The sequence below is a fragment of the Colius striatus genome, chromosome Z (assembly GCF_028858725.1).
Source record: "Colius striatus isolate bColStr4 chromosome Z, bColStr4.1.hap1, whole genome shotgun sequence".
NCBI classification, from domain to species: domain Eukaryota; kingdom Metazoa; phylum Chordata; class Aves; order Coliiformes; family Coliidae; genus Colius; species Colius striatus.
In genome coordinates, this window is record NC_084790.1 from 75,465,697 (window position 1) to 75,486,639 (window position 20,943).

General features: G+C 40.7%; 1 protein-coding gene across 1 annotated transcript in view; it reads left to right on the forward strand.

Moving 5' to 3' along the window:
• The first annotated feature begins 1,506 nt into the window (after positions 1-1,506).
• CCBE1 (collagen and calcium binding EGF domains 1) overlaps positions 1,507-20,943 on the forward strand; it is a 106,969-nt gene continuing 87,532 nt past the window's right edge. The window contains exons 1-2 of the mRNA XM_062018752.1: positions 1,507-1,639; positions 1,774-1,854. Of these exons, the coding sequence (XP_061874736.1) occupies positions 1,539-1,639; positions 1,774-1,854 (182 nt within the window). The 5' untranslated portion in view covers positions 1,507-1,538. The remainder of the gene's footprint in view (positions 1,640-1,773; positions 1,855-20,943) is intronic.

The window sequence follows — 20,943 nt, forward strand, 5'->3', positions numbered from 1 at the left end:
TCTCCAAATCAGGAGTGGCTGACTGACAAGAGCTTAGCCCTGTGAGAAACACCCGCAGTTTTCTCTGGCTTTGGGACAGCAAATCCTGTCTTTGCTTACTCAATATTTGTATAAAGGAAAAGAAGTAATTACAGCAGAATAAACATCTACAACATCCTCTCAATAGTAAAAGCAAAAACAAGCAAGACAAAAAAATGTGCCATCCAGAACTCCTTTGCTTAGTGAAGCACAGGAATAGAGAGAATAATGCAGTGGCACCTATAGCAGAGAAACATCTTGAAGCTGGCAGCTCACAGCAGACCATGGTGATGGCAGATGCTGCGCAAACCAGGGAAAACTTCTGACAAGTCCCAGAATTTCCCAAGTAACAGTCTATCTGTCATTAGCCTTCTTCTGGGTACCGGACAACATACCAAAGGGATTAACAGCTTAATCGTAGCTGATCATAGATGGGGATCTGCATTTTTTATTTATTTATTTTGCTCTAGGGTCTTCCTGTTACAGATGAGGAAACTGAGGCACGAAACAGTGAAGTGACTTGTTTGAATGTTGCCTGTGGCAGGATAGGAAATAGAAGGGAGGTCGCTCAAATCTTCTTACACTCCTTTATTACTTCTCTGCTGGCTTAGTAGAGGAGGTACCGTTTGTTACTTGCATATCCCTGACTTTTCTGGCTGTAGTCATTCGTGATTACAATCTATTGCTCACATTCTCCTGATTTTTCTTTCTGTAAGGTGTTATTTACACTACAGGTGAAAGTGCTTGTAAGGCTGATTTGCACACCCTCAGCTCCCCGGAGCCTTTCATGCTTGTTGGAAGTTATGTGGCAATCAAAGCCAATGCATTGGCCAAACACTTTCCAAACTCATCGTTGTTTTGCAGATTTGCTCTCCTGCTCCCAGGCAGCTTAACCGTGAAAACAGGATACGGTACAGCGGGCCAGAACTGATGCACGACTTTATCAAGGTCTGTTGTCGTTAATCTCGTTTTTATGAATGGCAGGGAAGTGGCAGCCATATACAAGGATAAACAGCCATCGCAGCAGAGATGCTTTGAACTGCTTTGAAGAGATTTAAGATAAAGGCGAATCTGGAAAGCATCAAGTGGTGATGCACCGTGAGCCGCTGATCACCTCCGCGGTTTCCGACCTTTCCATCCCTTTCTGCCCCATTCACCCTGGGGCGGGCTTCCCCCCTTCTCCCCGTGCTCGCTGCGGCCAGGAGGCGGGATGGGAATGAGGACCGGGACAAGGGGCGAGGGAGGGGAGGGGGGTGGTGTAAGAGATGGGGGATGATGCTCCCTCACCCCCTGCGCACATCTGCCGCGACCTCGCCACATCTGGCCGCCGCCGCGCGTTACCCTGCCGCGGGGCCGCATCTGCCGGCACATCTGGGCGGGCGCAGCCCCTCCCCGCGGGCACATCTGTCGGCGGCGGGAGGCGGCCCTCCGCGGGGCGGGAGGAGCGGCGGGTCGGCGCAGCCCCGCCGCCGGCCCGGGGCGGGCAGAGCCGGCGCGGCGCGCAGGGGAGAGGCGGCCCGATGGGGCGGCCGGCCGGCAGCCTGGCCCCGCTCCGGCTGCTGCTGCTCCTGGCGCTGGGGCACGCCTGGACCTACCGGGAGGAGCCGCAGGACGGCGACAGGTGGGTGTCTTCCCCGCCACCCTTCACTCCCGTGCTCCCGTTTCTGTGCGTTTCCCATCCGCCACCTTCTTTTTCTTCTTTCTCCCTCTTTTTTATTTTTCTTTTTAAAAATAACTCGGTTCCCCGCCTTGCAGGGAGGTTTGCTCCGAGAACAAAATCGCCACCACCCGCTATCCCTGCCTGAAACCCACGGGCGAGCTCACCACCTGCTTCAGGTGAGCGTGGCGACCGCGGAGGACCAAGAGGGGGACGCGGAGCCGTGCGGCACACGCGTGGCTGCGGCCCGGGCCGCGCTGCCTGCGGGAACACGCCGCGCCGCCTCGGAGTGGGGGTAGTGCGGGGGGCACACGTGTGTCGGTGTCAGGAGCGGGTATCTGCTCGCCTCCCCTCTGGTCTGCGCTAACTCACCCCGGCATTTCTCCCACCCTACGCATTGGGGAACAGATAAGTTGGGCACATCCCTCTTGCTTTCGGCATCTCCCTTGGCAAGTCCTGATGCTGCCCCAGTGAAAGGTTTTAGTAACTTACTGCAAAAGTCACCTCAAAGGCGCTCTGCATGTGGTTTTGATTGCAATACCCTGGCTGTCAGTCATTGATAGAGTGAAAGAGGCATCCTCTGACCTGGATGGCTAGGAGGGCGTTGGAGCTGTATTTAAATCAGTTGCAGGATAATCTGAGATATCAGCTGGATTCGTGCTGCTCGAAAAGACGTTTACATTTAGGTAGATGAATCATACCCTTAGAATGAGTAACTTCTTCAGCAACCAGCTCTGGGGCAGACTTTGGCAGAGGCGTCTCAAATTAAGATGAATCCAACCCTGAGTTTTCTCTTTTTTTTTCAACTTTGTATTTGAGAAACATCGTTGGTTTTTCAGAAGCATTTAAGAGCTGTTTTAATGATTCTGTGATTCTAATGATGACAGATGTCCAGAACATTTGACGATAGACGTGCTTCAGGAGAAACATACACAAAGTGTGAACACGCTTATTAGTTTACTGATGTCCTCTGATTAGTCTCACCTCTAGAGATAAACTGGTTCATCTGTGAAAGCTCCTTCTTGTGAGAAGCAGTTACTTTGTGCTCTGCCTGCGTGTATGTGCCTGCATGTGGCAGGGAACCACTTGTGTACACCAAGAAGATGACAAGACACATTAGTGCTTGTGAAAAGTGTTACAGAGATCATCCATTTCTTCTCATCATGTTTTCAGTTTGGCATAATTACCAGAGAGCTGCAGATACATGATGCAAGCAATGTTGTCCCTCACTGCAGTGCTTGAGGCTAATGCATGCCCTCCAGCAGCCTCAGACACCTGGAAAGGTGTCACGTCCCAGCAGCATTAGCATCCTTACAGTCCCTGGTAAGATCTCTGTGGGGACTGCAGACCACCCTTCTCTGCTTCCCTATCTCCTCTCTCCTTTCCTGATGAAGCACACAGCAGGATGCAGCACTTTTTGGAGAGAGTCAGCATGTGGATTTTGCAGAGAAGGAGAGTACTTGGTTGAAACTGTAGTGTTTTCTCTGGTTTGGGAGTAGAACACTGAGGTGAACAAGATTGTGCTGAGTGGGGAGTTACTGAGGGAAAAAAGACAAGAGTAGGAGCTGCATAAAGCAGTACACACATGACTGTCTTGATAGTTACTGCATGTCCCCAAATCTGTCTAAACAAAGTGGATATGCTTTGTGTGTAATGGATGAGGACTTCATAGGCTCCACTGGCTGCTGTGGGCCACCATGCAAAGAAACCAGGACTCTGGCTGCCTAGTCCCACTTGTACTTTCTTTCATCCTTGCTGAGGTATTTCTGACCTTTGGGCTCTGGTTGTGTGAGCCCTCCTTCCCTCCTCAGGTGTCTCCCTGCAGAATCCCTAGTGGTATTCACCATCCAAAACCATCACAGACTCTGAATGAGCATGTCCAAATCACTGCATTGTGGTCTACATAGTTTTGGTTCAGTTTTCAAGTCTTTTCCATACCTATGACTGCTAAAAAAAGGAAGAAAAAAAAAATCATGTAATTATGTGTTTTCAAAGTCTAGGGTCAAGTGAGGAGGGCTCCATCCCCCACCCTGTGAGTTCTCTTCCATGATGTCAGTATGCAGAAGAGCAAAGCAGCGTCTCTCAAATGGAGGCATGCAACTCAGCAGAGCAGCTCTGCCTGGAGGACATACCTGACACTGCTGGTCCTGCCCCTCAGAGGTCTGCCACACTCTGCCATCACCCACTCATGATGGTGAACCTTAGGGGAAGAGCAGCATCACCTTTGCCGCTGGTAGTAAGGTGTGCTTCCAGCAGGCATATGGGATTAACCTTGCCAGAAAATGTTTTAAGATTCGTTCATATTCAAATTTGAGGTTGATACTGTTAACAAGATGACTGGAAACTTGCAAGTGTTGACTAATCCTGTGGTGTCTCAAGGTGCATTATGTTTTGTAGGACATTCAGGTACTTCAGGATTCAATTTCCAGCTCTGGATTGACAGTGAACATTTAATAAACTTCATCTCTACAGAAACTTATCTGTGGCTTTAGGGAATATTCACTTTAGGATTCTGAGAACTTGATGTTGGTGTTCTAATATTTATTCTTACAAAAATCCAGTCTTCTCTTTCTAGACTTTTTTCTCAGTATTTGATAATTACAATAGTTATGAATAATATGATAATTCATACACATTGCTAGAGGTAGTTTAAAAGGATAGTTGATGTCAGCTGGTGTTTACTATTAGCATACACAACTAATTTCTTTTCTAGGTTAAGTACCTTTTTGTGCAGAAATTAAACAAACTGACAAGAGTTTTTTCTCATGTCATAACCTGTCAGGCATAATAATGATCTACTGTGCAATTAGTTAAATAAAAAAAAAATGCATTGAAAGTCAGATGTCAAAATTCCTTTTCCAAAGCATAAATTCTTAACGGAAAGCAGTTTCATCCTTTTATTCCTCCTGCTGGAATTTTTCATGACAATCAGCATGTTTGCAGAGCACTTCAATAAAAATAGGATCTTTTCATCACCAAAAAAAATTTCTTGATTTGTGGTTTTTTTTTAACCAGATTTACTCATGAATAAAGATGAGCCAAATTGAGGGCCAAGCCAAAAGCAGGGCCAAGCACTGAGAATATATTGGCCTTTTTCCCTGTGGTCATAGCAACCTTGTACATAATTAGATGTATTTTTCCTTTTTGAATGTGTGCAGTCCAGCTCTTGGCTTAGCTTGATTTATATTTTTTTTTTTTAGAAGTTCTGTGTATTCATTTTCATAAAGAGTACAGAGGAGCAGTTGCAAAAAGCAGTGGGAACTCGTACAACATCTTTTCAGTGCAAATCTCATTTAAACACTTGTATGTAACTGCACAAAGTACCTCGTACTAATGGCTCCATCGTGTAAGTAGAGAGAATAAGTTCTGCAGATTAGTTGATAATGTAATAACCCAGTAGGACTTTGAATTCCTACTCTGCACAAAATTCATCAGATCTGATGACATTTGGACGGCATGAGAATATGAGGCCTCAATTGCATGTTACTGTCTTCTCCAGCTAATTGAGTGTGATGTTAACTTGTTTCACTCTCAGACTTTTAACTTTTGTTAAATTACATGAATGTTGCTGCATTTTTTCCATGTGTTACCAGTTGTATGTGGCAATCCAGTTGTTTGTATATCATAGCAGCAATCCTTTTCATTGCAGTCTTTCATTCATTTTAATTTTAAACAATGCTACTGTACATGGTTACTGTGGTCCAGAAGGAAAATCAGCATCTGGAATAGACATCCCCTTGCTTTATCCTGATTGTGCAGCTGTGTTCTTATAAGAGGATGGTAGTGGTTATGTCACTTGGAAGTTCAGGAGACTTAACATCTAATCTGGTTCAATTTATTAATTGGACTTGCTCTCTTTTTAAAAAAACACCAAAACTTATCACCTACTTAACTGTTGTGTATCAGGAGAACTAAATATTATGTTTAGTTAGAATTCAGAGAGAATAGTGAAAATTATTCAGGAAGATAATGCACAGATATCACAGAAGCATTCGCTAGTGAGAAGCTAATTTGTCCATCACCAGTTGTTGTTTCAGGCATGAAACGGAGAGGAAAATGAGATTATTTATATTCCCTAATCGTGCAACTCTCTTTGTCTACTAAACACCTAAATATTTTAGGAAATTTACTTGAAATAAATAGTTTTATTCCTTTTCATAAACTTTTGATAAAAATCAAGGGCTAAATTAAGGAAACCAGCATGTGTGAATCAGGCAGATGAAAATTTGAGCCTGGACCTGCGTAGCCAGGGAGAACACTTTAGCCATTGCCTTCATGGGCAAAGGGAAGGGTTCTTTTTTTTTTCAGCTGAAATTGTTCATCTAATTCCCTCTCGACTTGTAAATAACACTAAATTAGTTGATGAAACTTACTTTTACTAAACAAATAAGACTATTGACTTAGTGAGAGAAATTATCTCTCTCTCCCTGACATCACAGTGAGAACTCTTTATTTCCTGCATTTTTTGCTGCAAATTCAATGTCCATGTTCCTCAAGGAAAGTATTATACCCTAATTCTATGTATGTGTAATAATGGAGGCTGCTTCTGCTGCTTCCTTCTTTGACAGAATAGTCCTAGCTAATGATGGTAAAATCTTTGTAAATACGAAGCAATTCTCTACATGTTCCATGTTACATCTTTACATGTTCTATGTTCCATCTGCAAATAAGCCCCATGTTGTAGGACTTAAATCTTGGCTTAGAAATGAGTAACTTTTTTGGTAGTATTTTGCAATCAAAAGATCTCTTACATAGGATGAAGAGGATTTAATGTAAGTTGTTAGCTTCTTCATTTACTGATTAGTAGCTACAAGTGTTTTACAGGGCACTTCCTAAGTTTCAGGTTTTAAATTTGGATGAGAAAGATCTCTCTACACATCATAACAAAAGGACAACTCAAATGTATTGCAGAAGAGAATGAGTGTATACTTACACCCTGCTTAATTTTGATGCTAACCAGAGATCATGTGCCTCAAAAAGCATTTCTTTTTACTCTTGAATGCTGATATTGCTGGTGGAGCCTACTATTTTTATAGGCTATATCGTTTTGCACATTCTTTAAAGATAAAAGTAATTGCATGTAAGCTAGATTGTAGCTGTTTCACAAAGAGCAGCACTTTCACTAATATGCCCATGGGGACCATGTGCAATTCCTGGTTCCCAGATACTTGATGAGCATGTTGCAGAGCTTTCCAACAGGAAAAAAATTTCCTGTATATTATTTCGAAGCTTTCAGCTGAAGTAAGCAAGGATGACTTTTTGTCATCTTATCTTCTGACTTCTTTTTGTTAGAGATTTCTTTTTGATTGTTGCCATTGTGTTTCCTCTCTGAAGTTTTGCTGACTGTTTCAGTTCAAACAGAATGGAAAGAGCACAAATTGATGTATTATAATACAACAGTACAAATAAAAAGTGTATCTGATTATAGCAAAGTACTGCTTAATCTCCCACTATCTTGCAGGCAAATGTGCTCCATGCTAGAATTTTGCTGAAAAATTACAGGAGGATATGACTTTGAATTTTGGTATGGTTTTGGGAAACATATATAGCAGCAGTAATTCCACATCTGCCTAAAGAGTTCCTTTACTTTTCAACAAGCTAGCAATTATTCTTTGGCATGTACTTCATTGGTGAAATGCCATGATGTGCTGCTAACTCTGTGGATCACCCAGGATATCATCAGCATTTAGAATATGATCATGTAAACTCTGAGTGCTACTGAAAAGAGCTGCGGCAGTGCTATGTGGTGATCAGATTGAAAATGAGAAGTGTCAGAACTTAATTTATTCATCCTGTGAAGAAGCCTGTGAATATGCATGTGGTGTTGGGCCTTTTATACCCCATATCAAACCATCACCAGGTGCCACATCCATTGAAGGAGTATTGTTCTCTTGAGTTTCACTAGTACTAATTCTCCCAATTCCTTTACTAGCACAGTGTTTATGAAGAGATGCAAAAAATATAAGTGTTCCCCTAGCCAAGAGGTTTTTTTAATCTGTTTTGTATATACATCTAAAAAATTCTTCCTGGAAACTGTCATCACAGGTAGACTTTTGTGCACATGAATAAATAAAATTTTGCTGGAGTACACTACGTTTTTACAAAACAGCATATAGTAGGATGATACTGACACATTTCTTCCTAGCTTTCCTAAATGCTTTTTCTCACTGTTACTTTGAAAGTAGCACTTTTAAGCATCGTTCTGATTGCAGTCAATCCTTAGTTTGATTTCCTTTGCAGTGATTGCCAAGGTAACAGATTGCTTGCACTTAAACTTGAAACACATTGTGTAGTATCTGCTGGTTAAGAGCGAGACTAATGCCACACACGTGTCTGTAGGTGTCCATACCACATTTGGGTGGCTGTGACTTTCTAGATCACTTTCCTGTCTCAAGTGCTACGGCTCTTAATTCTTGCTGAATTTTGGTCGGGTTAGAGACACTTCAGGTCTCAGTAGATGTGGTTGCTGCTGAATGGAGTAAAGCCTTCTGCAGTAGAACGCAGCACTGCTGTTTGTTTACTGTGCAGTGTCTCCTCTGTACAGCCAGTTCATTCCAAAATGAACCAATATAATTAATGATCTTTCAAAACATTGCTTAATTACTGTGAGTGGTGCACTGAGGTAGGACGTGCTACAGTTAAAGGATGAGGTCTGGCAAATGATTGTTTGCGTAGCCCAGAAGTTTTTGATGTTCACATCAAAGCAGTTTGGAGAATTTTAGAACTGGCAATCCAAGAGCTTTATGATAAGTGTACTCCTTGGTGGTTTAATCGATAATGAAACCCAGGTGCATTGCATTATGGTTTTCATCTGCAGAATATAGGGTTAAATATGAACTGACTTTCCCGGGCATGTCGTCTAGCTCAGAGGCTCCAGACAAACAAAATAGTAGCCCCAGGGCCTCCCATGGCTGATACGAAATATGTAATAAAAATAGGCCTCCAGAGGGAATATGACTTTTGTAATTATCCAAAGTATTGTATGTGCTCCCTAAGGTTAGGCTGCTTTGTCCTTTAAAAAGTGATTGCAGTCTGTCCTGCTAACAGCAAGACATTATTAATACTTGTAATGCTGCTCCCATTGTGATAGCAACCCGTTGAGCTGGGTTGTTCTGTACTGATTTCAGTCGGGATGGACAAGAGAGAAAAGGCAGGAATGGAAGGGTAAAAGTACAGAGCAACAAGAAAGAGAAAGGAAAAAAAAGGGCATGGAGCAGGCAGAAAAAAAAAAAAGAATATAGATATAAAAAGGGAAAATTTCTGTCTTGTTGATGTTCTGTGTGACAGATACCTGTGTGATACAAGGAAGGTAGTAGCTTCTCAAAGAAGTTTAATTTAAATGCTTCCAGGCTTCTGTTTAAGTAGCACCCAGGAAAACAAAACGTCAGCCAAAACCAAATAAAAATACACACCCTGCAGAAGATGCCTGTTCTCACAAGTAGACATGGAGCTGATGCTTCTTCCCTTGACAGCCTCTCCTCTTCCTTCCCTCCTCAGTCTGGAATATCTCTTTCCCTCTCTTTAAAGTGCAAATCTATGTAGGGGAAGGAGGAACACCTTACAGGCAGATCCTTAAATTGCCAGTTCAATCTTTTCTCAATTCAGATTGCCGTTGCTCATCATCGTAGCACAGAATTATTGGGAAGTAGTCAAACAGGAAATATGTAAACTATGCTTGGAAAAAAAATAGATTAGGCTAGCTAGGTATCCCAGGCAAGATGGGATTGCTCATATTCTGCTGTGAAAACTACTGCCCAGTACAGAGAGCATGTGAGTGGCAGATTTTGTGAGATTTCTGCTGTGCTTGCCTGTTCTTCTGCCATTGCATGTTCGGGAGAGCACCTGCTGTGTGTGAAACAAGGTCACACAAAGCAAGTATATGCAAGAAACCTGATCTGGCTGGTTTACAGATGTGTGGAGATACTGTACCTGGGATTTATCACATTTTAGGTTGCTCTCGCTCTTGTGCAATGCCGGTCATTTGGGGTACGTGTGATTTTGTGTTTCGCTGAGATTGTGCTGAATTCTCACAATCTTGAGCTTAATCTTTTGATTTTGTTTCCACCACAGGGTCCCAAGTACTGAAGTGACTTTTCTCTATTTGTGTGAGTCTTTGCTGAGTGTTCAGGATCAGCATCACTTCAGCTAGAGCTGTTGGGGATGGCTGAAGGTTCACTTTGTGCTAAGTCAGTGACAGGGGAAGATCTTGCCCTGAAGACTTTCAGTCGTGTTGCTTATATCTCCTACAGACTCATCCTGGACCCTGCAGGATCGCTCTCTTTAAACTTCATGTTTACTAAAAGGCTGAGTCTCGTGCCTACCATCCAAATAAGCAGAACTGATTTGGATTTACAATTAAAAAAAAATCCCTAAATTCCACTCAGAGTTTTTTTCTTTCATTGTTCATTTTCTCTTTGCTTGGTTTCAGTTTTCAAACTAATTGTGGCCTCTTTTGTGAGCTAATAGTAGCAGATATTACTCTACTGCTCTACTTAGCTATTTTTTCAATGTTGTTCCAATTGTAAGCAGAAACAATGGAGAGCAGAATCCATACAGTGCTGACTTGGTTTCTTCTTGGCTGGAGAAGAGAAAACAATTTGCATCTCCTTAAGGGTAGCTCAGTTTAACAGTCAGAGAGAAAAATAATTTCAGTTGCAGACAGTAATCTCAGACCTTAATTGTGTTTGGAAAATCCTTCTTTCTTTAAGAGTGTTTTCCATCATGTTGTGTTAATTTCACTGTTGGTCCTGGTTCAAAAAATGAAGTATGAGACTGTAAAGCATTTAGGATACCTCCAGTTATTGAAAACATGTATTTCTGGGGTTTTTTTTGTTAAACTTAAGTTCTAACCACGTGCATTTTAATTGATGATCTATGCTGGAATTTAAATAAGGTGAAATACGTAGTGATGATATTCCACATATTAATATTAGCAGCCGTTCAGTGGTAAATGCACATGAAGCAGATTTTTTTCCTCTTTCCTTTTCAAAAGGGCTGAGAGCTAAAGCGATGTGCATGCAATGTTTTAAGTGGGAAAGAGTCAAAATCAAAGCTATAGTCTGAGTTTTCTAAATGGATTGTTCTTGGAGAATGAATAAGCTTATTATAAGTCAAAGCAAGTTACACTACAGAGAGAGAGTTTGGAGAAGTATAGGACAATATTCATCAGGGCTCGCAAATGTGTGAAAAACAAGAGTCTTTCTATGGAGAAGTTAGTGGTGCATGGTTTCCTGCATAAAAGAGCAGCATTCATGTTCTCGTGATAGTCTCATTACCCTCCCTCGAGGGTGGAGGCTGGCTACCTGATTCTCCATAGTAAAACACACAAGTCCAAGAAGTTATATCATACAGCCTGCAGAATGGATTAAGAAATACTTGAAGAGTTATCACTGTATTTTATGAGTAATGGGTAAATTCTGGTAATTTAGACATTTCTAACAACATATCAAAAAAAGTATGCTCAGGAATAATAGAGAGCAAATAACTTTATTGGATGCAGTATTTCATTGTAAATAGCTTCCTGCCCAGAGCTCCAGTGTCTCAGTGGAATGTTACTATCTCTGTGATCACATTCAACACATTTAATATATGTTGTAAATCTGACATCTTGCCTATTCAACAAGATGTTATTATCATACTCAGTTTTCATTATAGAGTTTATTATCATAAACCAAAAAAGCAGTGTCGTTTCCTAAACATTGCTCTCTGGAATTGTGACAAAACCCATTAGTTTGGAGATTATTGCCTTTGAGAGTTGAATTGAGTTATAATTCAAACAAAAATAGCCAAAGGGAAAATTATTTAAACTTTATAATAGCATCTGTGGAAAGAGAAAAAAAGAGGTGAAAATGGGGTGGAAGGTCTTTGGTAGATCTTAATGGCTTAGAGGCGGAGAGCAAGAGAGAAACTTGAGGGACCAGAGCTACTGTTTGGTAAATGCATCATCCTCCTGGAAATACATGCTTTTAGCTGTAGGTTCCTAAGGAAGGAGCAAGGAAAAGTGACAGACAGATGTGCTGGCAGTCTGGGCTAATCTCTGCCTGCTGCTTGGGTATCAGCAGCACAGTGAATCCAACTGTGGTTGGGCCATTGGTTTGCATGGTGGCCCAGGCAGTCTACAGGCAAGTGATGCTTTAGACTGTGACTCTTGCAGTGCCTCAGATTGTGGCTTCTTATTCTCTTACGTAATATGCTGCTTAGATGGGAAAGAGTATACTTGCCTAGGCAGACGTTGAAAGGTTGTTTTAATGTATATTTGGATTTTAAAAGCACATTAGGTTTTTTTGAATTTGTTTTGTTTTTCCTGAAGAAAGTGTATGTTTACTCCACTGGAATTCCTACACCCTGGAGGCCACAAATGCATAACCAGAGAGCAGTTGCTGAAACTACTTTGAATTTCAAAAGTGAGAGATGAGGAGCCTATAGCAAATGGATTGTTGTTTCCTCTTTTCATTTTAATTTTATGGATCTTAAATCAAGTCTTTTTCCTGCAGAAATTTCTCTGTGTGGCACAGGAGCTCAAGAAAACTACTTGGTATCCATTAATGTGTTTGCAGGACTGGTGCCTTCTTGATTTTTCTTAGGAGCTCACCTGTGTTAAAGAATGTCTCTTTTGGTCCCCTGCTTGGGCACTAAAGGTGCTGGAGGAAAAGATTTGCGGAGAGTTGTGTTTCCATAGCTCTGCTGACTTCCCTGGACCTATATCAAAGTATGTCAGTTTGTAAATTCTTCCTTGTAATTCCTCTTAGCATTCCATGAAAAAAAAAAAACCAAACCAACAACGCAGAAAATGTTGAAGCAGATCGAATGCATCTCATCAAAGAAGCAAGTTCTCTGCTTGATTTCCAAGCTGAGTTTATTGGCCACAGTCTTATTTGTGCTGTTTGTTGTCCTCACACTGACCCATATTTGAGTTGTGGTTTTATTGTACATGCCTGGAAGTGCTCTAGATTTACGTGAGTGGGAGCACTGCGATCCTGGGAGGCAATGTTGTTTAACCTTAGGATGGACTTGCCAGGAGTTGAGTTGCAGTTTTAGATCCTGGGTTAAATTTCTGCACTCCTCAAGGAGCTGTATCGTACCAAATTCTGCCTTCAGTTACCCAGGTTTACTATGAGATGTCAGTATTAGCTACTTCTGCTGCTATAAAATGGAGGAAAAAAATTAATTTATGCCTCACAGGAAAAATAACTTGATAGCTTACACTGAAGATGTAGTATTCCTGTTATAGCAAAGAAGGTCACTGTAAATCGAATCTTCAAACAACTTGCTGGACTTTGCATATGGTGAATTGCTGTTATTCCAGTTCAATAAAATGCTACTGTTTGAGATAAGAAAAAAAAATCCTTTTAAAAGTGTATTTTTTCATATCCACCCAGAGACAAATTAGATTTTTGTGATGTTTTCTTATGTTGCAAAAATATCTAGAGTATTTCCACAGAGGGATATACTAATGGTACATCACTGGAACGTCTCCAGTGAAAATAGCTGTGGTGAAGTGAAAAGAGCAGCAGAAAACAAGTAGTCAGGAGCAAGAATGGCTAACATGTATACATATATTTATTTAGACATCCTTGCTTGCAAAATGGACTGCTGGATATTTTTAAGTACCAGGAAAAAGATACTTCAAACATTTTCATTGACCTTACAGCTATTACAGTTGCAAGTTGTTCCAAAGAAAAGAAAATTGTTCCAAGAATTTTTCCTTAAGGACTTGGCAAAGATTTAGTGCAGGACAAATATATCTTAAGGAGTAAAATAGAAAAGAAACTCTCCTGTGTTCAGATTCCTCTTAATTTTGTATTAAGGCTGAAGACTCTGGCTGTATTCCATATTGTCCAATTTGTTGCTTTGTTCTGTAGAGCTTCTCTTTTGGAAAAAAAAGGCCGAGCAAATATAGAAATCATTTTATTAAATGCCATCTTGACCTTGGTTATTGGAAATATGATGGCCCGGAGGATGAAAAATTACAGCAAGAGTTTATTACTGAAATCCAGTCTCAGTAAGAAGATAACTGTTTAAAAAGATTCAATATCCTGCCTGCTACAATGGGATGCACATGGAAAAAAGCTGCAAAGCAGCACCAGGGATGAATCAGCAAATGATTTGGATGCTTCACTCCTTAGATTTTGATAGGAGTCAGATGCCTACATGTCACCTGAGGACCTGTGCTCAAGTAGAGGGTATGTGGAATAAAATACTAGTATCAGTTAATTCATGTATGTGGTAGCAGTTTGTAACTTACTGACATGAAAAAACCCCCCACATATTACAAACCTTGTTTTAGAATATGATCCATTCTGTGTTTAATATCTTTGTCAAGCCAACTAGGATGATGTTCTGTATTTCCTCACCCTCAGATCACTCTTCCAGTTCTTCTCTGAATTCTCCTGTTTTTATCAGCATCCCTAAAATCCAGAGAGCAGAAAAGATACTTATTTTTAAGATCAGATGCACTGCTTCTAAATGTCAAGACAGAACATGCTCTTTCACCCCCTTGTTAATTATCAGAGTCTCACCAGCTTTTTTTATTAAAGGGCTGCATTTTCTTTGCTACATGGGTGACTTGAACTCACACAGTTCTGTACAGATAATTGAAAAGTTGTCTCAAAGCTTCCTTTTTTTGTTTGCTTGCAAATGTTTTAATTTTGTTAAACAATGCTGGGTGTAAGCAATAGAGATGGAAAACACTTCAGCCTTATCAGGAATCTGAGGAGAATGTGTAAGTGTGCCAAAGTGGGAACTGGATATTCCCAGAGGCAGAAGCTCCTACCAGCACCATGGCACGGAAGGATTATGCTGTCCTCCCCATAGTCCCTTCTACGTTGTGCCTTGTGATAAGTGTGAGAGGAAATTAAAAACATGGATCCGATCACAAATGTAAGGTTGCGCAGATGTTGAACAGAAAATTAATCCTGGATTGTTTGCATGCTGGGGCACATTGAGCTGGAAATGCAGAGATGCAGGATGAGCATCCATGAAAGCCCCAATATGTCACAGTGGTGAAAAGGTAAAAAGCCCATTAACTTGAATAAATCGGGGAAAAAAAATGGTATCTTTGATAACTGGGCTTATTTCTAGAATTTGCAGAGGCACGGAGGAAGGATTTCACCTGAGGCATCCAGGAAGTGATCTGAAACGGCTCTGGTTCAGTCACCTGAGAAAAGCCAAGGGATATGCATTCTGGGGCAGAAAATTCTGCATTTTCTGTCTGCTTCAGATACATCACTCCAATCAGACTTTCTCCCGTGTTTTCCTAGAGGAATATATCCAATTGCTGAATGTTTGTGCTTTTCTAACACTTGCTTGGTGGATCGTCGCCTCTGGTACTTAGATGTTTGGGAACGAGAGAAAATAAATAGTGGTCAAAACTTGGCAGGAATTGATCCCCAGCAGAGATTATCTAAACTCTTTGCTGTTCCTTGTATCTTTTAAAGAGGCAGCTTGTTGTAGGTAAAACAAATTATTCTGTCCCAGTGGGAGTATTGGGGCTGGGGCAATTGTCTCTGTCAGGAGCTGGTGCTGGAAGTGAGAAGCTCATCAACTAGCCAAGGCACAGGAGGAAAAGATCTGCTTAAGGGACAACTAGGAACTGGAAAGGCATATGTGGTACCACAATCTGTGCAGTGAAATGTTTTCAGTAGTGGTATGAAAATTTTAATACTACTCTGCAAACCCTTGGCAAGACTTCAGCGGGAATGGGCTGTGCAATTCTGGTCGTTGCAAGGATGAGTCCACACCTGGGACAAGGTGTTGCGAAACAGAGACAGCCCGTGTGATAGGAAGGGGAAAGTGGTTTAAAGGTGGAAAGAAGCAGCATCCATCATGGAAATTTACAAGTTTAAATACAGCTGTTCTAGTGATGATGAGTACCAAGCTTTATGACATTGGTCTTGTTGGATGTAGTGCCATATTCATGTGAAAATCAGCTTCTGCACTTGGGACTGATCTGCACTGAGAAGTCTGGACATGGTGATGAGGCCTTGCAGGCATCTATACACAAGCACCTGACTTGGAAAAGTTGTGTTCCTGCTGCTGCATAGCTCAGATGCTTTCACTAGCCTGCAAAACTTTGTGCACAGTAATTTTCCTCCTTGTGTATGTCATGTAACTGATTGTTTAGCTGACAAAGCTGAGCCAGTGTGTTCCCAGTTCAGGTGGGAGCTGGTAATGCCACCCTCATGTCTAACAACCCATCAACTCCCAGGCTGCTGTCATGCTTACACCAGCTCTACCCCTCACACTAGTGCCTGTGATTCCACCACTGATGAATTTTGCAGACTGGAAATCCTCAGTCTCAGGAATCATGGCCTGATGCCTTAGAATTGGGTGCTCCTTCCTCTCCAGCTTTTTGGCTGGGCGTTCAGCTTTGTTATTGAAAGTGGTGAACGTGGGAAATCTTATCTCTTGTCTGAATTACTTCCATAGCTGTGCTCAACATCCTGTGATGGTGCTGTCTTTTTATGAACGTCTCCCTTGTCATTGTTAACATGGAACAAATATCCCTGGAAACAAACAAAACAAGGAAATATAGAAAATATTTGCTCTAGACCAGAATTGTGTTTAAATTTAAGGTCTTCCCAAGGAGCTTACTAATACATTCTGAGAGCAAAGCATGCTTTGTCTAGCCCTGAATGTTGACTTTTCTTTCTGAATCCTGGTGGGATAATGTGGGATTTTTTTTAAAATGTCATTGTCTTTCGTTGACCTAAATCTTGGTAAGTCTTTTGTACAGAACGATTTAAAAGCTGAAATAAAGTCTTAATGTCATGAATGTGCATGAATTGTTGAAAAATTAGGTTTTAAATTTGTTAACATTGTTATTTTGGAAGGTGGGGTGAAATGTTTGAGTATGCTTTTCTCACTACCTGATCCACAGGCCTGAGCATCAATCTATATAGTATTCCCAGGAATACAGTTTTGGGGAACAGAACTTTTGCTCCTTATGAAGTTGTTCCAAGTGGCAGCTTGGGGATTAAATGTCTTGAGACATGTGTAAAGAGAGAACTTTTTGTCTGGGTGCTACCTGCCCAAATCCAATCCAGAGGCTGCGGGTATAGATTGGAATATTTTGACTTTGCTTTCTTTCATTGGGAGAGTGAAAAGGTGGGTTGTCTTGTTTGGGTGACTTTCACAGATGCTTGATACTGAATAGTAACAAAGCAAAGACTTGACCTAGAGATTGACTTTCCAATGACCCTTAAAGTTGGAATAACTGAGAAAGCAGCAGTTGAACCAATAAAAGGTTCAAATGAGGGTTGAGGCCTGAGAAGAGGGAGATTGTTACTTATAAGAAGAACTGAACCAATGCCAGCAGAAAGCTGATACAGGAGCGACACGAGCGATACCATCTCCCCAACAGACGTGACTGTGTTCAGAGGCTGCAAGGTCAGACCCTGGGTTTGCTTAAGGGCACATGAAGGCAGAATACATCCTTTCTATACTACTGTAAACAGGGATCTGAAACTGGATAATTAGCATTATTAGAATGAGCTCTCAGCTTCATGGAACTTTGCTGTGTATTTATCAGCCAAGAAGAACAGAAAAGTCTTTGAAAAAATAATTTCCACTAAGCTTGAAATCACTCAGTGGCCAGAGAAAGGCTGTGGCTGTATTTTCTGCTGCGTGTAGAAATTGTTCAATCTATATTATTTTTACTGTGAGTAGTATCTTACTATGGAGTGAGGAGTTACAAGATGAAATCAAGGCAAACACATCCTTGCCATCCACTTAACTTCCAGCCCAGCATTTAGAGCTCTTTTCTCCTAACCTTCTGTATTTAAGGGTCATTACCACAAATACCAGAAGTTTTGGGGCAGCTTCTGCCCTTTTTATTATCTTTCGAAGTCCTTGGGACGTAAGTAAGGGACGGCTCAATCGCAAGTCGCAGCAGCAGACCATCTCCAAAGGCATTCTGATTGTTTAACGGCAAGAAGCCCAAGCTTGCCAAATATTTGAGTGCTACTGACACATTTAGTGCTAGACATGGTCATTAACACTTCTTTGGAAATAGCCACCACATGAATTGGAGTGGCTATGAGGAAGGTTCAAGATATCTTAGAGTAATGCAGTCATTTTGTGTACTTGGCTTCTAGGCACATGCCATATAGTGACAATTCTGTAACTTCATATATAAAACAAGCAGAATGGAAAAAAAATACAAGTAAACAATACAAACTATTTTTTCCAAATCCTAATGAAATTGTTAAGTGAGGTGTAATACTCTGTGTCAGTTTAATCACCTGACAAGTCTAAGGCCAGGAGGTAAAATGAGTTAACTGAAATATTTTACAGAAACGTAAACTATTGGACTTTAGTTCATGGGGTGGGGATTTGGTGGATTTTTGTTTGCATGTTTATTTTTCAAAATGATGAAGTTACTTGCTGTGGGACAGCATGTTCTTAAATGCAGAGCAAAACTAAACCAAATCCCACACCTAAACTCCCAGAGTTTTCACAGGGACTGCCCCTGGATCTCATGGAGACACAAGCCAGCAGCAGCTGACACCTCCATTCCACCAAGCAGACAGGCCACTTTTTCAGATGAATCAGGTGGCTGAAACACTTCCCATATTTGCATCCTCTAATTTGATCTCATCCTCTAATTTGATCTTTTTTTTCCTCCTTCATTGTTTCACAGTACAGAGAGGAACATGAATAATGGTTGTTCTTTTGTCTCACCTACCAAAGGAATCTATTTTTTTTATGTAATTATCTGGTACAGGCTAAGAGCAGTTGCTGTGTCTAGTTATAGATTGGAAAATATAATTCCAGTTCTAAAGCAAAGATCTTCAGAACTTATGCTCTTATTTTGGCAGGGATCTCCAGAGGAGATATAATTTAGCAAAAATGGGTGGAGACATCAAGAAACATTAACTTTCTTGGAAAAGTCTGAAATGACCAAATACTATGGGAGAGATGGGAAGAACACAAATTATCTCTAATCTCTTGAGAGGTATCAAAAGTAAGGTTTTCTCAGGCAATATATAATCTCTTGTATGTATCAACTGAAATGAGAATCCAAATGTAAAATGGGGACTGGGAAGCGCTTTGTACAATCTGACAATCCCGATACCCGTAATTTATTCCTGTGTTACAGGGAAATGTGAAACAGTATTTTAAGCTGTGACAGCTGTAAGCTTGCTGTAATTTTTAAGAAGTGACAAAGTGAGGAAAGAGCCATAATTTTAGTGGGTTTTAGGATCTCTGTTCTGTTTGTCTTGAATGTGATCTCAATGCAGACGGCAGAATGAAATCGGCATAGGGAGCTGTGTAGAAACTAGGCACATTCCCTTAAATCCCCAAGCAATGCAGGATTTGGAAGGAAAGAGATCACTCTCTTGTTAACTGGTATAAAAATTGCATTTTTCCTCAGTATGTATTAGTTTCTACTGTCTCGCAATCTACTCATGTAAAAGATTTCTAGACCGTCGTGTGGCATTTGTTCTTTCGTTGGGTTGTTTTTGTTTTCTTCCCCAAACTAGGCCGGTATTTTTAATTTCTGCTACATAGCACTGGTGAAATAAAGGAATCACCACAGGGGCCCCAAGGACATGACTGGTGTCTTGTATCCAGGGGAAGCCAGAGGAGCTGTAAATCATAGGAATGTGAACACAGTAACTTGTAGTCTGAGGGACCTTGAGCCTCCTTACATACCTCTGTTTTGGATGTGCTAAGCCCACCCATCATCCCTACATCCTTCTGTATGTTTCCCAGGTGAAGGTGCTTCAGGCTGTTGATGAGGACACACAGGGGGACTGGATGCATCTCACTGAGGACACTACCTTTTATTTCTTAAGCAATAAGTCTAAACCACCTCTGTGCCTGATAATAGGAACCAGCTCCTGCTTGTATCAGTATCTCCCATCATCTGGCATTGGAACTCACAGGGTGGGGAAGATATGGGTAGGAGGTTATGTTAAGTGCCCATGAAGCCTTAACAGTGATCTGTTTTGAGGAACAGCATGATATTTACTCTGGGATAAAAACCTAAATTGCTTGCATTTTCACTGACATTTTGCCAATGGTGTTTTAACGCTCAGACCACACAAGGAAAATAGTATTCCAGGATATATTGCCCCCTTAAAGAGACACTCTGGGACTATGACCTAATGTTTATAATTGTAAGACTTATTGAGAGTCAATTGAAAATGCAAAATTCCCAAGTGATTGCATTTATCACTTGTATGATTAGCAGGCTTGTGGAGTATAAACAGCTGAACAAATCCAAACGGTTGATGCAGTTCATCAAGAGAAAGAAAATTAAGAATATGTCCGATCTTGTTGAAAGCGTAGGTAAGGCATGATTACAAACTCTGCTTAGAGAAGATGATCAAAGGAATTTTTAATGGGCTTTTCATCATTGCTGGTCCCCATAAATGTCTGGGCAAATGAAGTTTATTTGGAAACTGGTAGGAATATGGATAGCATCCCCGTACTCAGTGGAATTTTATGCATTCAGCTATGAAAGTCTGCAGTATGAATTACATCAGAGAAGGTTTCGTTTTAGCAAAGCGCCCCTAGGACAAGCTTTATTTTTATCATAAATATATTAAAATATTCCAAAATATATAGTATAATCTTTATGTTGTATATAAACTTCATATAATACATATATAATCTTACATATTTATATCCTTTATAAATATTTTTATATATGAATAAAATCATTTCCCAAGGCAACATTTTATAGCATTGAATTTCTTTCAGTGCGGCAAAGGTTTCTTTAGGTGAGATTACCATTTGAAGTCTGCAGCATCTTGAACATTTTTTATTCAGATGTCAGCAGATGCAGTTGAAATTGTCATATCTGGGATGACAGAAGGCCAGATATTTACTGCTAGTCTATAAAACCTGGAAAACTTGTTTTGCTGTAGATGAAACACAGTGATTTCTGCATTCTAGTTATATCTTATTTTTACATCTTTGTTGGCTCAAGAAAGTACACAATTTCTTCTCTTTTTTTTTTTTTTTGAGCTTCCTTTCAGAAAGATTTATTATTTTTAGGGCTTGGCGAAGGTTGAAGTTAAAGATTTTTTTCCTAGCTTACTCCATTTCAATATGCCTGCATCTTGGAGAAAGAATCTGGGAAAAGACGGGAAAACTTAAACTGCAGTTACAACTGAAACGTTTCATTGACTTTTTAACAAGTTTTGCTTTGTGCTGTTTTACACTTGCTTGTTTATACATTATTTTTAAGGCATATCAGTGTTTATTTTTAAAAATCCTTTTTCTCTTTCTTTTTAATAATAAGGTAAACAGGGACATGT